Below are 19,313 nucleotides of genomic sequence, written 5' to 3'. Positions count from 1 at the left end.
GTCACGAGAACTCTTTTTTTTTGATTGTGAAACAGTGGCTTGAGTTCAATTAAGGAAATTAATTTTAAAATACTACATACAATTTACCCAGTACAATCTTTATTACCAAAGCACATGGAAATGGAGAACATGTGTAGTTTCTGTAATGCGGATAAAGACAGCCTTTGTCATGTATGTTTTGAATGCACGTTGTAAACAGCTTCTGGAAAGATCTAGCCAAATATATTTTAAATGACAAAATGTAATTATTATTTTACATTAAAATATATATATTTTTTATTATGAAAACAAATCCAACAAAAGTCTTGAATACACTGTTAATCTCTTTATTTTCCTGGCAAAAATTTCACATACACAAACAGACAGAAATTTTCAGTCATCTCCCACTTTAATAATTTTTTTGTATCGAGTTTGACTTCTTTATTTCTACTGTGAAATTGATGAAAAGCAAACAATCTGAGATATGTATTAGTTATTATAATAGGTTTTTTTTAATTCCCCTGTTAATTCTTAAAATCATTGGATGTAAAAATGCTGTACATTATGGTTTTTGGATTTAATTTTTTAATTTTTATAATTTTTTTACCATTGTTTTATTAGGGTTTTTTTTCCTTTTATATTGTGTTGTTGTATATATGTTTCTGATGGTTTGTGCATTAAAAAACAGTGGCTTGAGTTTTTTTTATTTTGAGAAATGGCAAACCAAGTAGCATAAAAATTATTCAAAGCACATGCATTGCATTAATATACCATTACAAAGTATAATATTGTCTATACTCCTAAAACTGACGCATACTTTGAGATTTAGCAGCATATTTGGTTTGAAGTACTTGAATATACCACAAAATGAAGCTATAATCTAAAATGCTTCGACATATTATTAAAATAGCTACACACAATACAGAAAAACAATGTAAATACGCACTCAGGATGTTCGTCTTTTCTATTTTAATATCATTCAATGTCGTGTACAATATACAACACAAATACAGCACAGTTTTGGTAAAATCACAAAATATTCAAGGTTGCAACTCACAAACAACATTACTTTATAGAAGCTGCTGGCCTCTCAGATTCTTTTTTACAGAAACACAAACACACACACATAAATCAAACTTCTCTGTTTCACAGACACCCTTCCATTCACACAGTGTATTTTGTAAGCATGGCTCTGGAGCAGTGGTGAATCTACTGTAGATAAGAGGTACAAATCAGTCTTTTTTTATCTATAAATATTCAACCAAATATCAGTGCAAGGTGTCCTCCGTTGACCTTGAAGGACTGCCATAGATACAACTCTTAATTTAATAATGAGTTTTGCTTTTGTTTTTCACAAACAAGTATCTCAAAGTCCCAGCTGTGAAGTACAATTGACACATTTTTGGCAATTCTCAGATATTCCAACACGACAATATACATAGAGATGGCAAATATATAAGTGTTTTCATATTTAAAAACCGTCTTCCGTGCCATACCATGTTCCTCCTCAGAATATCTTTATATACAGCATGTAAACATTACTGGATTCCCCGAAACAAACACATAGCAAACACCATGGCAAACAGCTGAGGAGAGATCGAAAAACAAATAAAAATTAGTTTAATGCAAATACAGTAACACACTAGACTAGAGTTTTCAAAATAGAGTAACACTTTATGGTGATGCTCCTCTTTTAACATTCAGTTAACTACAATTACTCAAAATGGTTTTTACAATTACTAAGTTAACTACAAGTGCTCGAAAGGTCAGTTGTAGTGAAAATGACATCTATTGAGGAACTCTATCAACAATGTTTTTCTAGGACAAATAGCATTTTAAGGGATCCAACCCACCCTGGCCATAGTCTGCTCATGCTCATGCCATCAGGCAGGCGGTACCTAAGCCTGAGGAGCAAATCAGTGCAGTTTCGTGATAGTTTTTAATCTTGTCATTATAAGACTTTTGAATAAGACCATATTTTAAATACAATTGATAGCTAGTGTGCAATAATACATGTAAAAAATTCAATTCAATTCAATTCATCTTTATTTCTGTAGCGCTTTTACAATGTAGATTGTGTCAAAGCGGCTTAACATAGAAGATTAAAGTGAATTGAAACCGTGCAAGTCCAGTTTTCATAGTTTAAGTTCAGTTTAGTTCAGTTCAGTGTGGTTTAATTTTCACTGCTGAAAGTCCAAACACTGAAGAGCAAATCCATGGATGCGCAGCTCCACAAGCCCTAAACCATGCAAGCCAGTGGTGATAGTTAAACTAGCACAAATTGTCAATATTATAACTATTATAACAAACTGTACAATAGTCATTTAATTATTTATTGATTCCATAACGTTATATATTTTAAATTGGGTTATATTTTATATATAACTATATATTTTTAGATATTTATGAAATTACAAAGCTTAAGCTAGGCTTTTATAGTGTTTTTGGTGTTTTTTATGTTCTTGTTGGGTCTGATGTAACGCAATTTTGTTCTGCATTACAATCTATTGTGATGTTTTGTATGACAAAAATAAAGGAAACTAAAGCTAAACTAAATTAAATATAATAATAATAATAATAATAATAATAATAATAATAATAAACAATAACATTGTCAGCCAAAATCTCAATTCAAAGTATTTGTTGACTGTTTTTAACCTGTCAATACTCATTTATGGTCCCTTTAGCTTTCCTGTTAACTACAAGTAACAATGCAACTATAAGTGAACTAGCGGTCGGTATTAGTAGCTTAATTATTGCTATCACTTTATTCCGATGGTTCCCTTTAGACATTCTATAAATTACGAGTAGCTTTGCAACTGAATGCCAACTAACTCTAACCGTAACCTAACAGTCTAATAATGCTCTGATAATTAATGTGTTGTTGTGAAAATATTTATAGTCTAAACCAGGGGTTCTCAATCTCGGTCCTGGAGATCCAGTGTCCTGCAGATTTTAGCTCCAACCCCAATCAGACACACCTGTGCTAGCTAATCAAGCTCTTACTAGGCTTTTTAGAAGCGTCCTTGCAGGTCTGCTGAGGCAAGTTGGAGCTAAAATCTGCAGGACGCCAGACCTCCAGGACTGAGTTTGAGAACCCCTGGTCTAAATTAACCAAAAACAGTTATTTTATTACCTTTATTTAAACGGAATCATCATAAAAAGGCAGCTTCACGGCCAAGCTACTCTTGCTCTCTCCACTAGGTGGTGCTCACAAACTATAGTTCTTGCAAAACGATTTATCATTGTTTTTTCAGATGAACATGCTCACATCATAGTTTGCCTTTTATATTAAAAAGCAAAAACTCATAACCTTACTTCAATTGTCAGGACCACGATCGCAAGCGCTCCAGCCATATAGATGTACGTCTCAAAATAGTCCACCACTGCCGAGTAACAGCCCTGTTTCAAAGAGGATTTTTATTATGAGAGAACATACTGGATACTGCATTTTTAATTAAATAAAAGCAAATTTAATTAAAATGAAAACCTATTAACTTCTTAACCAGTTAGAATTCCTGTATCTATATTAGAGAAGAGTGTATGAGTCAAAGATGAAAAGTGGTTTTCCCCTGTATTAGTGTATTGTTTAATATTTTGATACATCATTGTAAGTCTTGTTTTCTGTGCACAAAATAATGATTGAACTTTTTGAACAGGATTTGAATGAACGGCCAACTTATCCAGCATATGTTTTGCACAGTGGATGCCCTTTACTGGGAAACACCCTAACACACTCACAGGGACGCAGCGGACATTTTAAAAATAGGGGGGGGGGGGGGCTGTACGAGATCATATGTTCATATAATTATTAATCGCCTGTTTCTAAATGGTCTGTCTCTAAAAGTGAGGGGGACGGATCCCCTGTCCCCCCTGGTTGCTACGCCCCTGCCCACTCACATTCACACACATACACTATGGCCAATATAGTTTATTCAATTCCCTACAGCACATGTCTTTGAAATGTGGAAGAAACCCAGAGGAAACCCACGCAAACATAGCGCTAACCACTTAGCCACTGTGCTGCCCCAGGTTAAATTATTAAATTAAATTATTGCTATTTTTAAAGCAGGAATCATTTGATGATATATTAAATGCTAATAAATTGTTATTTTAAATCTTAATTCATTGTCACTGTTCTTCAAATTAGTATTAGTACCCAGGGATGGGCAAAAATACATTTAAATGTATTTTAAAATAAAATACCAAATACTTTAAGTTTAGGTGTATCAAAATAAAATACAGTATTTTGTATTTCAAAAAGACTACAAAATACTATTACAAAGAAGCATAACATTTCTTTGTAAATCGTTCATCAAGACCTATTGGATCAATCCCTTCCCATTAAACTGACTTGGTAAAGTAAACAATGTTTGATAGAAAATGTGGCCAGTAAAATTACCATCATCTCTATACAATGATTATTCAACCTCTTAATATTTTAAATAAGTGTCAAATAAACAGTACATTGAAATTATTTTTCACAGAATTTTTCATAAATCTAGTTTTTTCTCTTCAATACTCAGTGTTAAAACTGTTTTTAGGCCTTTTTGATGATTAAATATTTGTGTTTTATGTGACATCTTAAGGCTTACATATTTCCTCTTCATTAACTATACAGTGCACCTACTGATTAACTACTGGCATTAGAAACAGTTTTAACGACAAACATTTGGCTTCAGCAATCCATCCAAAACGACTATTATTTGTACAGTATACTCTTTCTACTAAGATTATTTCAATTCTTTTTTAAATCAAGTCAATAACATCTAAAGCACCAATTAGCAGTGCATTTACAGTTGAAGTCAGAATTATTAGTCCCCCTGAATTATTAGCCCCCATTTATTTTTCCCCCAATTTCTGTTTAACAGAGAGAAGATTTTTTTTAGCACATTTCTAAATATAATAGTTTTAATAACTCATTTCTAATAAATGATTTATTTTATCTTTGTCATGATGACAGTAAATAATATTTTACTAGATATTTTTCAAGACACTTCTATACAGCTTAAAGTGACATTTAAGGGCTTAACTAGGTTAATTAGGTTAACTAGGCAGGATAGGGTCATTAGTTATTGTATGACAATGGTTTGTTCTGTAGACTATCAAAAAAAATCTAGCTTAAAGGGGCTAATAATTTTGACCTTAAAATGTTTTAAAAAAAAATTAAAAACTGCTTTTATTCTAGCCGAAATAAATATAGCCAAATAAGGCTTATTCAAGAAGAAAAAATATTAGCGGTCATACGGTGCAAATTACCTTGCTCCGTTAAACAAAATTTTGGAAATTTTTAAAAAAGAAAAAAATTTCAAAGGGGGGGCTAAGGATTCTGACTTCAATTGTATATGATGTCTTGATTTAGATTTCTAACAAAGTATTTTACAGTATTTTAAATATACAAGACACCAAAGTATTTTCATACACAATATCCAGCTATTTTCATAAACTCTATCAAATACAAATGACAAAATACTATTTTGTTTTTAAAATACATATTAGAAATACATGTATCATAAATACAGCCATCCATATTAGTACCCATTAGTACCCATAGTTTTTAATCATTAGAAAAATAATAAAATTTATTGTGATAACTGTGTGTGTGTGTGTGTGTGTGTGCGTGCGTGCGTGCGTGCGTGCGTGTGTGTGTGTGCATTTTTTTTAAAAGTGCAGTTCAGAATAAATGTATTTTTTTATTTTTACATAAATATATAATATATATATATAGAAAATGATGGGTTACAAACAATTCTTTTATGCTGTCCCAACACAAATCTATTAGGTTAAATTAATAGTTTTTTTTACAAATTTAAGTAGATTAAACATAAAACAATCAGTGTTGTCTCCTAAAAAAAACTCAAGAATTTTGTTGATTTAGCTTATTTTAAGTTGTTTGAGCGTAAGTTGAATGACGATTACATTTTTCCACCCATATTTTGACATTCTATTTTTCAGAAATGTTATAAACTCTTGCGTCTAAAAAGATTTCTATCTAAATTTGATTCCGATTACATGCAAACACCAAAATGTCTCATCGTTGACCCATATTCTGTATATCTCATTGATTTTGAAAGCTATTATGCAACATAGTGACCACCCTCCTTCCTCCATTAAAAACACATTTGCATTATTTTATTTCGCCGTTCATCTGATTTTAGCTACTAATTTGTAAAGTCATCACTGACCTTGTTCCGGATTGGCATAATTCCCCTCAGACACTCCTCCTTGCTCATCATCAGATCGGTTCTCTGGCAACAGACCTCCGGCACTATTCTGCTGGGGTTCAGCCGTCTGAACAGGCTCTGATCATCGAAGTCTTCAGCGCTGTTCACCCCACAGCAATTGAACTATGAAGACAGCAATACAGCATTATTTATTAGCATCATACTTCTTCCCACTTGTTAAGTCTGTCATCATCTGTCATATTTCTGGCTCCAAACACTTTAAGAATCCAAAAGCTAACAAAAATATAAAACTATTGAAAATCCTGACTGTAATGTTTATTTCCATGCCTAGCCTAATCTCAGATGGTCAGACAGTGATTCATCTTTTATAAATAATTAAAGTATTGGATGCAGCAAGTCCAGAGATTGTAGTGAACAAAACCTTCTCTTTAAAGGAATAGTTCTCACTCCTTTTGAAAACATTAGAGCTTCTTTCTTCTCTTGAATGTAAATGAAGACATTTTGAAGAATGTTGGAAAATGGTATAGCCATTGACCTTCTACTATGGATGCTACTAGCCATGTTTCCTTCCAAAGATGCCTATTAAATTTATGTGCTAGACTAGAATATCACATAAAGGATTTGCAAATAGTGCAGTATTTCCATCCAATCAGTCAAAGAGAACAAAATCACGGTGGCCAAGAGAGCTTGACGTTCTGCAATTTAAAAAAACACACAAAACAAATGCAGAAAATGTGCTTCAATTTCTCACAACACATGTAAATAGCACGGAACACAATAAAAAAATTTCAAGGGAGCCTAAAAGCTTGACGGACCTAGCTATTTAGGTTATGGTTATTTAGGCTAATAATATACAAAAGACAAAGCAATAGTTGCGGCACAATAAGCAAATCCCAGCCAGGTTCATCACGTTTTTGGGTCTCTTTAAACATTTCCGTTGTGTTTCGTGCTAATTGTGTTGTGAGAAATTGCAGTGCGCTTTATTAATTTTGCTTGTGTTGTGAGTATTTGCAGCGCGTTTTCTTAACGTGTTTGCATTGTGAGGATTTGCAACACATTTGTTGTCAAACCGATTAATATTCTTTTCTTAATTTGTTGGTGTTTTTTGTAACTGCATGTGTTTTCTTAAATTACAACATGTTAAGCTTTCTCGGCCACTGTAAAAAATCATCACTTCCTCATAAACTGGCATGAAATATACCACAAACAACCTGAATTTTCTGCAGTAGGAAAAGCAGCGTGAGTCTTTTTTAAATATAATATATTATTTGTGCCACAGAAGACAATGCCAACAAGTAAAATGAACACATGGTGACATTTGGAGACGTAAGATGCAGAGCGCAAATGCTCAAGACACTTCTGGAGGCAATTAATAATATAATGTTTTAGAATGAACAAAACAACATTTCAGGTGTTTTACAATGTCCTCGCACAGCTGGTTTGTTCATTAATGGTGTCCATCGCACCCATTTATATCATCACATGATCTCTTATAACAAAATCACATGACTTTTTTAATGCATATACTGGAATTTATTCGGTGAAAGTGTTTCCATTATAGTTTATGCACATTTTTTCTTAAAAAGAATAAAAAGTTTATCCTACCCAGTTATGCGCATACTTTTTTACGCGCAGTTTCATAATTTATGTGCATCTTGATGTTTCCATCAAGTAGTTTTTACGCTTCAGCAGTTGCTATAATTCAAAAATGTGCATAAAATAGGTGGATGAAATCATATCTAATGACTTCTAGGGCCTGTTTCAGTAAGGAGGTTCAACCAACTCGGAGTTTAAACTTGAACTCTGAGTTGACTTACCGAGATTAAAAACTCAGAGTTTTCGGTTTCAGAACAGCTGATCTGAGTAAGGTCAATCAAGTCTGAGTAGACCAACTCAGAGTTAAGCGCGCACAATGCAACTATAAAAAGGCATTATCAATGGAGCGCAGATATTACCAGTCACCATGGCAACATCTGAAAAAAAGAGATCAGCATTGTTTTCTCCAGCTGATCTTGATGTGCTCATGCAAAGTTATAGCAAATATGACCATATATTTAAAATAAAGCAACACCACTGGATCAGTGAAACAGAGACAGCAGGAGAAAACAGCTGCTCAATTTTGTGTAAGTTTACATTTAAAAACATTTAAGTGTAATAAAATAAGTAATGTAACGTGTGACGTTTATTGACTTTTCACTTAAAAAAGTGGGGAATTGGCCATAACCTTGAAGTTATTTCAGATGTAATTGCATTAAATTACATAAAACGACATAAAATATGTTCTCTTTCAGAAACAGGCTTGACTTACCATGCTTTCTCCAGTTTGACAAACCTGCCATTTTTAAATGGAAAACCCAGAGTTTCTCTCATTTCAGGGTTAACAAACTCTGAGTTTTCACTTAACCTCCATTCTGAAACTGGGCCCTGGTTTCCAACATTCTTCTAATTATATTTTATTGTGTTTAACAGAAAGAAATAAAATGCATAAAGGTTTAAAACCACTTAAGGGAGAGTAAACAGTGGGGAAATATACATTTTTGGGTGAATATTATTATTATTATTATTATTATTTGTATTAATAATAATAATCCCTTTAATATGTGATAATAAATACTTTTATTATACTTTTTTATAATACTTTTTAAACAATAATTTATCATTTTTTTAAATAATACTTTTAATAACTTTAATAATAAACAGTGGCTATTGAGATGAGTCATGGAGCATATTATCATACCGTGGTCATAATGGCATTCCATGTGGAAGTAAAGACATCAGTGCTGTTGGTGCCTTGATAGTGTGTTTTCAGCTCCTTGGTGAAGTAATCTCTGGTGAGCTGTTGATCCACAGATAGAAAAGCAGAGTTAGAGCAGAGGCAAATTACAGGTGGCTTGATCATATCCAGCTATAATAACTCACATGCTCCCGGAAAATAAACGCCAGAATGGCCACCGCCAGCTCTGCCAGGAATATGACCAGAATGAGCATGAAGAACTGTGGAGGAAAAACAAGTTTCTCACATGCTTGCATTGGAATCAAATTTATAGTCAGGGATGGGCAAAAATAAACTGAAACTACAAAATACAGCAGCCACAAATGTATCAAAATAAAATACTGTATTTTTGTATTTTACAAATACTTCACAATATTTTGAAAGGGAGGATAAAAATTTCTTCACAAACCTTCATTCAATAGGGCTAGTCGATCAAGATGGCAGAGAAAAGTTGTTGTTATACACATTGTTTACTTTAGTCAGGTTAATGTTGAAGGGCAACATTACCCTAACTAAAGTAAACAATGTGTATAACAACAACTTTTCTCTGCCATCTTGTTTACCTATAGAGAGAAGTTGTGACCTAATGTTTAGTGAGTTGGACTTGTAACTTGTGTTTCTCCTAGTATTGGTAGAGTTTAGTATAGATTTTGCACAAATTTCATACATAAAGTCCTGTCTTATAGATGATATTCTATGGTTTAAACCATTTAATGCAGATAGTCAGAACATTATACCATAACATAATATATACATCTGTTGTGTGGCCAGTAAAATTCTCATCATCTCTTTTTAATGATTATATAACCTATTTACAATCTTAGATTTAAAAGAGTGATAGGCTTATATTAAGAGTTCATTTTAATTTTTTGTTCACAGAATTTGTCATAAATATTTTTTTTGTAATTAAACTCTTTTATACTCAATGTAAAAACATGACTGCACAGTATTTTACAATATGTTGAAACTACAAAAATACAAGACACTAAAGGTTTTGGATACAAAATATTAAACCATTTTCATCAACTCTATATCAAATACAAATTACAAAATACTAGTTTGTATTTCAAATATGTATTTGAAATACATGTATCATAATGGCCATTCCTGTTTATGGTTGAGCAGATGTCTACATGTTTAACAAATATTGTTTCTGATAGTAAAGATGAAAAAATGTGATATCAATTTTAGTTGATATTAATAAACCCCTTGTTATTTTTACTAATACAGTCAAGTCCAAAATGAGTCATACCCCATACAGTCAAACCCGAAAAAATTTTTACCCTTGGGGTATAATTAAGTTCAGGTTTGACTGTATGTTATGGCCAGTATTAAGATGTATACTGTTCTGTCTAAATAAATGAAAATAATACACCATTAAATAAATGTGTAAAGTATTGTACACATTGATTTATGCTGCGAAATAAGGATTGCCCAATTGCTCTTACTAATAATGAGTAGGTTTAAATTTTCATGTTCATTTTCAATATTGCAAATATTTAAATATCAATAAATATAAATAAAATATAACTAAAAGTGTTAATGTGTTATTAAGCATTGCATACATTGGTTTTTGTACAGTGCTCAGCATAATTGAGTATAGCCCATTTTGAAAATGAATATTTGTATCCATTTCTCAGTGAATATAGGCAATGTATTTTGTTGCATTTAAGCAAAACAGATTTATTAAACAGATATATTTATTAAAATAATATTTTAGTCACCAAACATATTTAGAAATTGAAAGATAATACAATTAAATTCAAGAAAAATATTGCTAAATAAATTACAACCGACAACATTTCAACTAAATTCTTAAATTTTTTTGCTTCTCTTGATTTTTCCTCTTTTTATTATTTGTTTTCAATATTTTTCTATAACTATAATTTGGCTGTACTAGTTTTTTGACCGTTATCGTAAGTTATTTTGTTAGATAAGCTCCAGATTTGGCTTCAGTACTGACTAATCTAATGTATATGCACAAATATAATACTGTTTAGCTTCCTATTAAAATATTAATTTAATAGAGAGATTTGAGAGGGGTGTACTTGTATATGCTGACCACTGTATATTGCATAACGAATGAAAACAATGAAGTATACAGTACATGCAGAAAGAAAGAAACTCCCATACAAACAATAGAAGGCATTTATTTTCACGAATGGCTCCACAGCAGCCCAGAAATCCCAGTAGAAACAGCATCCCGCCCATGATCAGAATTGCATAGACTCCAGTGAACAGCAGAGAGTTGGCAGCCACAATCTCCCGAAAACCAGTCGGATCCACCAGCACCCAGATTCCCACCCCTAGAAGGAAAGAACCTCCAAGCTGAAGGAGGTGAACGTAGCTTAGTACAGATCCCTGCATGATAAAAATGCAAAATACGACTTCTCATATGAGCTCATTTTCCCACAGCACTAGTGTGGCAGTGGGAAGTTCACAGCGCTGCCATCTAAACACCTTTGAGGAACAAAGGAAGTTCAGTGGGGTTCATGAGCAAAGCGAAGGCACGCTGGCACCAGATCAGTCTGCTTGTTTACAGTTTGTTTAGAGTGGCAACTTGAATCCCTCAGACTCTTTTGAACTGTATATTGTGTCAGGAAAGCAAGACTGCACCTGAATATCATTAAATACTGGTTTTAATACATTAAAAACAGATACTTAAAGGTCCTGTTATATCCACTATTACTTTTAAGGAAATCTATTAGCTAGTGTGCTCCAAAACAGTGACAAAATTTGCGTTTAGAATATATAAAAACTGATATAAAAGTTTGTCACTTCCTCCTTGTTATGTGCCAACACATATTTATTTACTTTATTTTTGTGTCTTATTGTGTTTTTCTTTCTACCACCCCAGTTCACTTCATTACTGATTCCGCCTACTGCTGTTCCTGGTTGGCTGTTTCACTTTTCACTGCTGCAACCAATCTCATCACTGCTTCATCCTGATTGGTTGCTGCTTTGCAACTTCGATTCACTTTCACCCAATCCCCTATTTTGGCTCGCTTTGATGGTTTGCATTTTGCTAGTATTTTCGATAGTTTTGATATCTCTGTTTGTTGATATTGTACGTCCTTATTTAATTTACATTGTTGTTGTTGTTGTTGTTTGAATTTTGTTGCTGTCTGTTCTTGCCCTTGTGTTACCCGGGGGTGGACTTATGCTACGTTCACACTGCAAGGCTTAGTGCTTAAATCAGATTTTTTCTCAGATCAGATTTTTTTGCATAGCTGTTCACATTGTTGTTATAAATGTGGCTGATAGCAAACTTGCACTGTGAACAGATCATGGTCCTAAACTGACCCACATGTGCAAAAAGTAGTTATGGACAACACAAATGTCTAATTATCCAGCATATGTTTTACACAGTGGATGCCCTTCCAGCTGCAACCCATCACTGGGAAACACCTATACCTTTTCATTCACACGCATACACTACGGACATTTTAGCTTACCCAATTCACCTGTAGTATTTTAATTGTCTGTTTGTATAGTGACTCTATGAGTCTTATCATTATTTTGTTTGCCTGTGACCAGGTTGTTAGACAGTGCATTATGTGTGAAAAAATAATCCAGTGCATGAATATTTGAGCTGCCAGCAGTGATAAGTGTGACCTTATGAACCGGAAATTAGACATATTAAATACAACGTGTAAAATAATGGCTTATACCTGAAGGACTTTTTACATTTTGCTCAATTTCCTTCCCACCAAGCAATTAAAAAAATAGATTAGACAAACCTAACATTATGTAGACATTCATTCCTGACTGTTTGATGACTAGTCTATTTTTGGACTGTTGTTAGATGCCTATTAGATTTTCACTGACATCTCAAATTTAGCTTTATTTTAGCAAAGACATGTTTGAATGAAAGACAATGAAAACAATGATGACAATGAAAACAAAGGAACCGCCATTTTTAAATACACAGCTGAGACATTACATCATCATACTAAATACTTATAGTAACGAGCCATGGTTAACCTGAGCTCAAACAAACCTTGTCGTTGTCTTGATGAACAGCCACAATGCCATCAAGAACAAAATCTGCTGTGTCCTGTTGTTGTTTTTTACGAGGCCATCTAAAGTGCGAGCGGTTTCACTTTCTCCAGAGAGCTCATGATCGCATCTATATGTGAAATAATGAACTTTTTGAGCTGATGATAATAACGTATGCGTGATTATTGAAGTGCTTCTGACATCTGATCCTTTCAGAAATGGACAAACGTGAGAGTGAAGAGAAGCCGGAAAAAACAAAGGAGCAAATGATTCTTTCAGCAATCTAAAACATAAACAAAACTGCCATGTTTTACTATTATCATCGCCTTTTGGACTATTATGAACTGGGAATGACGTAATTACTTTCTAACAGGGGTTACAAAGATTAAAGATGCAGATGAGAGGTTTGCACTGACTGTGGGCTATGTTGCGTGTTGTTTTTGAACCCAAACAAGGACTAAATGTATGTTGTGTGTAGTTTTTCTGTAATTGGTAACATTTTCGGAGACTGTAAGGGTCTGTATGTGTTCATATATGTTGCATTTATTTATTTATTTTATGTAATTGCAGACATTACAGTAGGCTGTTTCGCACAGTTATTGATCTGCAGTTATAATCAAATCATGTTCATAGAAAAGTTAGTAATGAACATTTATACACAAGTATTTATGTGTATAAAGCCTCTGTTTAGTGAGAAGTGCTTCTCATATGATATGTGAACGACCCGTGCAGCTTTACTTTGACATTTTCTTGAGCGAGAATAGCGTCGACTGAAACTTTCTGTCGTACACCATTGGTACCCTTTTGGCAGTGGAAACGCAAGCTTGATAAAGGTGACCAGTACCGACCCATACCATACCTTACTAGTCAGTGGAAACAGGCCATTAGTGTATGTGTAAATCTTTTAACTTCTAAATTGACCAATTAGGTCTCTTATTTAGAAGGTGTTACTATTGCACCAAACTGAGCATTGAATTTTTTCACAGCTTTTTATTTGAAGCTATAAAACACTTTTGTGTGTTAAACCTGCAGTGCAGTGCCAAAAGAGTGTAGTGTGAAAATCTGATGTTAGAGTGTTACGACTAAATGCATAACCAATCATGTGCCTCATATTCACAAGCTTTGGACAGTCATGAAACACTGTAAATATAAATTGTAATTTCAGCATTGTAGGGGGATAATGTCAAACAGCCAAATGCCAACAGACGTCCTGAAGAAGAGACCAATTCATTCTTACCTTAATAGTTGCAAAAGTCCATTTAGGAGAAAAAACTTCAGTGTCAGTATATAATATTTTATTCAAGACGTAGTCACGATCAATAGTGTGTTTCAAGTGAAGAAGATTGTGTTTACTCAGGCTTTTGAATGACCCAGGGTTAACGGTTTCAAAGCCCTTGAGTGTTTCAAGTGAAAGTAAAAGAAAGAGAGCACTCACAAATATGAAGAAGTTGAAGATGAACATGAGGTACTTGATGCAGCTCAGACAGTCCCCCTCCATGCTTGTGCCTCTTGCTGAAGCTTCTCCCTGCCCCTGCAAAAGCATCGTGACAAACAAAGAGAGCTGTTACTCGCAAAGGTCACATGATCCGTTTAAAGATGAATCCGTGAGTCAGTGACTAGAGGGCTTTTGTGTTTTAAGCTCGTTCAGTCAGATCATTTAGTAATTTTGTCACTTAAATAATACTCTGGCATTGACAAAACGCACATTGACTGACATATTGTGTTGAGGCGTTCCAGATGAATAATGCTGCATTATGTAGCTCGAAGAATGACTGGCAGCTCCTGTAATCATATGCCTGGAAATGCGACACAAAGATGGACGTAAAACAGAATTCGCAATTTTTTCTCGATAAAAACATTTCACACTGACTGGTCATGCATGTCACATGCTGACTCGACCTACACGGTGAGTTGTTTGCAAAGGGAAACATGGAGGAGGAGTAGTGAAAACGGGCAGCTTGGCTTAAAAACACCAGCAGGACTGCTGGAGCACATTTGCTCATCTTCACACCAAGACCGATACTCAGCCAGCTAAATAAACATGTCCTTTCAGCACTCCAGACCGCAAGCTGTGTGCCCCGATCCCTCCATGAATTCATCTGAGCACTCTCAGCTCTTTTCTGCTCATATGCTCCAGGTGTTTTCAAATGCTGCTCCATCACCTGCGCTTCTTTAATGATGCAAATTTCCCTTTGCTGTGCTCCAAGACAACAAAGGGTGCACAAAACACTATTAGAGGGTGCTAAAGCAACATAATGAGTGGTCGAATTAGAATCTGGTAGCCCAAAATTAATGATCATTTTTAGCCTGCCCTGCATTTGCACTCCCTATTTCAGCTGCGTAGATATTTGTTGGGTGCTTTCCCCCCTAGTCTTTTTAGACTAATAAGGTTGATGGTAAGTGCTCCCTCTTTGAAAAATCTAAAGTGTCCCTCGCTGACAATGCACTCTCTATAATTACAGGCCATTAGGGGAATTTAGGTTAATGATGGTACAGTTCTTCATTAGTGCATTGGGTGCTGTGTTCACCTCCCTCAGGTGGCTTTGACTACTGTCTCAAAAACTGGCCCTTGAGATCAGGTGAAGCAGTACTCCCTATAATAACAGACGGACTCTCATATTTTCTGCTGGCTATGACCATCCAGTGTTTCTGCAGCTGTGGTCCCTGTAAAAATAGCTCTGAACAGCTGGCCGATTTCACGGGAGCTGACGGTAGATGCCGTGGCAGCAAATAATTCCACCTCTCTTCTCACGGAACGGATCTGGCATAATTCAATAATCCCCTCAGCCTGGGTTTTCCAGAGTAATTTCCTGTGCAACGCTGCGAGTCAGTCAGGTGTTATAAGTGGCGGAAAGGAAAGGTACCTTGGGAACCCTGCTAAACTCAGTTAACTTGCAGGTGGAAAAGCAGTTACATTTGTATGCGTGCAGAAGGGTTGGCCATTTTAGACTTCTTAGATGAAGTCCACGGTCTCAGAAGGTTAGAAGGCTCAGCTCACAAGTCATAAAGCCATTATCACACAGCTGACTTTTTATGAAGGTCTTTAAAGCAGACCATCACAATCCAGACAGTCCAATAATGGGCAAAAGGAGTCGTATTACATCAATTAACTGGCCCTGAACTATTTAGGTTTGTCTCTTATTCACTTAAGTCATCAGTGCTGCTTTGTTAAAATGACCTCTGAAGGGCTCCAGGCTACATGTAAAATGGTCACAAATTCTACACAACACTAATTGGTTGGTTTTACAATGAAAATCTATTCGCCTTTGGCACTGGTTGTTTTGCTATCATTCTATGAGGTTGTACTTAATCATATCTATAGAATGTGTGCTGGTGTTTCCCGCTGGTTAAAATAATAACACTGCGTGAGCTATTGTGTTCATGAACAAATGACTTTTTATTAATAAGTTTCTTTAAATGAGGTCATTAAACCATTAATAAACAGGCTAAACATGAAATATTTGCTATCTATTTGCTAAAAACATTTATGACAACCATGTTTTTTTCTGTACCTGCAACTATGCTTGTTGTAGCTCCGGTTTCAGTTTTTTTTACTGCAGCATGCAGTTTTTTCAATACACATGCGATGAAGTTAAGTGGTTTGGAAAGCTGTTTAAAAATAAAATGTCATGTATGTCTAAAAAGAAATATAAGAACGCAACTGTAACTAGTCTGCCAATAGTCTAAATCGCGGTGATCCAAGTTCGATTTCCGGCTCGTGGTGCCGATCCTCCCCTTATCTCTGCTCCCCATACTTCCCTGTCTGCAAATCTCCACTGTCCTATCAATAAAGGTGAAAACTCCAAAAAATATATATAATTAAGAACTCAATTGTAGCATTAACTTATAAACAGAGATTTCAGAAAATGAAATGCAATGATTCTTCAGCATGATGAAAACTAGTAAATGTAAATATCTAAGGAAAGTTGTTTTGTGCTCATCCAATCTGAACGTAATGAGAACTGTTACTTGTAATTAATTTGACATATTCACCACAGAATTCTATTGTAACGGTGAAGAAAAATCAAAAATTGTAATCAACAATGCTTACTACAGCATAAAATAGGAACAAAAGCCTTGGTCACACTACACTTTTTGCCCCTTAGACTTCCATTCATACGCATACAAATCTGACAGACCGAAAACGCAAGCTCATGTGACAAGTTTCGCATGTCACTGCGTAGCAAAGTTCAAGCTTTGTGTCTGGCAAAATTGCATCACGTGATTGCGTGAGATCAGAAGAAGACCTCTCTGTACAGAAATGTAAAATATAGACCAATCGTTTGCTTTTTTAATGTGTAATCATCTTGTTTAATCCTGCCCCTTTTCGCAGTGCCATACAACAGAATTTAGCATGCTCAAACTTTAGTGTGGCCATGGTTTAAGATGCATTTTATGCCCTAGTTGGTTACGCTGGTATCAATATGCAATTTTCTTAACAAATAACAATTAGACAGTGCTAAGTACAGATTTAAACAGGGGCTAAACTATTTTGAGCTTATCCACCAGTGGCCACTTCCAGAAGCAGTCAAAAATCCATTTGATCGGATTGGTTTAATATAATGTGAAATAATAAATAATAGTAAAATTGTGAAAACGTACCTCGATATACATTTCTGGAGAGCGCCAAATATTTGTACTTTTTTTTGCAGTTTTTGCTTTCACGAATTCACTAAAGGCCGCTGTGTACAATCTCAAATTTCTCTCGCAAGTGCCATTTGCGCTTGCTGTTCTCGCATAAATCCACAAGAAGCGGCTGAATGACTGACTGACTGACTGACCCACTCTCCTCCTTCCCTACATCCAACCAATAGTATTTTAAAAAGCAGAGATTGACCCGCCAACCCACTTCCCTAAACCCTAATAGCAATCTAGAAAAAGAAAAGCCCTTGCCGGATTTTTACCATGTTTTACTACATTCTTACCCTGTTTTTACCTTGTTTATTTTATTTTTTGGCTTCTGTTTTTGTCTTACCTGCTTTCTGGAACTGTTCTTCACCAGACTCGTCATCGTAGTCACCTCCTCTCTGCGTCTCAAGTCCATCGACGTACATGATGAGCTAACTGGACAAACTGGTAACAGCCAGAAAGCAGTCCATGTGGAGGTAAGCGGTCAGCTGGTAAGTGCGAAAAGGAACGGCGGCATACTGCCCCGTAGCGTTTGTTTTAAAAATGAAATGCAGCCATACATAGCTCTGACTACATAATTCGCAATCTCCAGAAATGTATATAGGGCTACGTTTGCAGAATGAGCCTATGCTGCAACACTCATAGGGTTAAAATACAATCGAACAGCCACAAAAGACACCTACTGATTGTCCTGGCTGACTACTTGACATTGAATCACTGAAAATGCATGAGCCAATACCAAATGGAAACATGCTTTAATACACTGAATCCAGAATTGTCAAATAAAAAAGTAATCTGCTTTTGCTCAAATTTCTAAAATTTCACACTCTTGAGGTGTTTGCTCACTGAACTACAAAAGGAAACCCCAAAACTCTGTCTTATTAATTCCAAAGGGACCTCTTGAACTGTATAGGGGAGCACTGTGAGAGCAGTAGATAAGAGTCAATGACCGGGGAGATAACGGGGCAGGATTGAGCTATGAATTCAGCATCCCGTTACAGAAAAGAACCAATCACACTCCGCTTCTGCCTCTTATAGAATAAATCAACCTGTCACGGCTGCCTGGAGCAATCGGAGCATACACATCAAGTGTTTTCACATAGCTCTGGCAAAACACTGGCTTCACGTCTCCCTCATCCATCACGAGACAGCCTCCAACTGGGAGGCAGAGCTCAGAGATAGACAGTATGGAGGATCTTCTTCATCCACTCTTCACACTGCTTGTAAACACTGGTTCTAAGCTATCTGAGTGCATCGTGAGGACACTGCTCTTCAAACCATCTGGGCATGTTTTGTCTCAGCTGGCTCATGAGATCCAGCTCTGCTGTAAGATCTTTCCATCTGTTCGCCTTCTTCTGGTTGTGAAGTACAAACTCCTCATCAAACAATAGCATTAGGCAACATGTTGCAGATTAAAAGATTATTGTGTTTTCCAACTACACACTGTGACAACTCTATTTCGGGGATGGACTCCACACCCACCGACCGCTTTTGCTAAAGCCTTTCTGTCTTTGTCAGAGGTCTGTAACACTCTCTGATTAAAAATGGAAGAAGGGGCGTTTGACTAAATGACTGCCTCTGATATTTCTCTCCAATGTGAATTGCAACCCCCATTTTGACAGCAAATCAATCTGAAGTTCAGCGAAATAAGACTACCACAAACTTCCTAAACTGAGATGCTATGGAGGTGAAGTGTGTTTATTGGCATCTTCAGTGAGAGTAAGGCCCAATTCCTCCTTTACTCGACA

At 35.3% G+C, this 19,313-nt stretch overlaps 1 protein-coding gene across 3 annotated transcripts in view; it reads right to left on the bottom strand.

Annotated features, from left to right (window-relative positions):
- Positions 1 to 819: 819 nt before the first annotated feature.
- The window catches only part of tspan18a (tetraspanin 18a), a 58,559-nt gene continuing 40,065 nt past the window's right edge, over positions 820 to 19,313 (bottom strand). For 2 of the 3 annotated variants that reach the window (XM_056461422.1, XM_056461423.1), the window contains 7 exons: positions 14,372 to 14,467; positions 11,071 to 11,265; positions 9,084 to 9,158; positions 8,902 to 9,000; positions 6,165 to 6,326; positions 3,298 to 3,381; positions 821 to 1,565 (listed from right to left, as the gene is read on the bottom strand). In XM_056461422.1, coding sequence (XP_056317397.1) covers positions 1,518 to 1,565; positions 3,298 to 3,381; positions 6,165 to 6,326; positions 8,902 to 9,000; positions 9,084 to 9,158; positions 11,071 to 11,265; positions 14,372 to 14,434 — 726 coding nt within the window. In that variant the 5' untranslated portion in view covers positions 14,435 to 14,467 and the 3' untranslated portion in view covers positions 821 to 1,517. Of the gene's footprint in view, positions 1,566 to 3,297; positions 3,382 to 6,164; positions 6,327 to 8,901; positions 9,001 to 9,083; positions 9,159 to 11,070; positions 11,266 to 14,371; positions 14,468 to 19,313 lie in introns of all 3 variants that reach the window. The other variant, XM_056461421.1, reaches the window with a different exon arrangement.

Source organism: Danio aesculapii, chromosome 7 (assembly GCF_903798145.1).
Source record: "Danio aesculapii chromosome 7, fDanAes4.1, whole genome shotgun sequence".
Lineage (NCBI taxonomy): Eukaryota > Metazoa > Chordata > Actinopteri > Cypriniformes > Danionidae > Danio > Danio aesculapii.
Note: the sequence above shows the minus strand (reverse complement) of the source record. Positions and strands in the feature narration are given on the sequence as shown.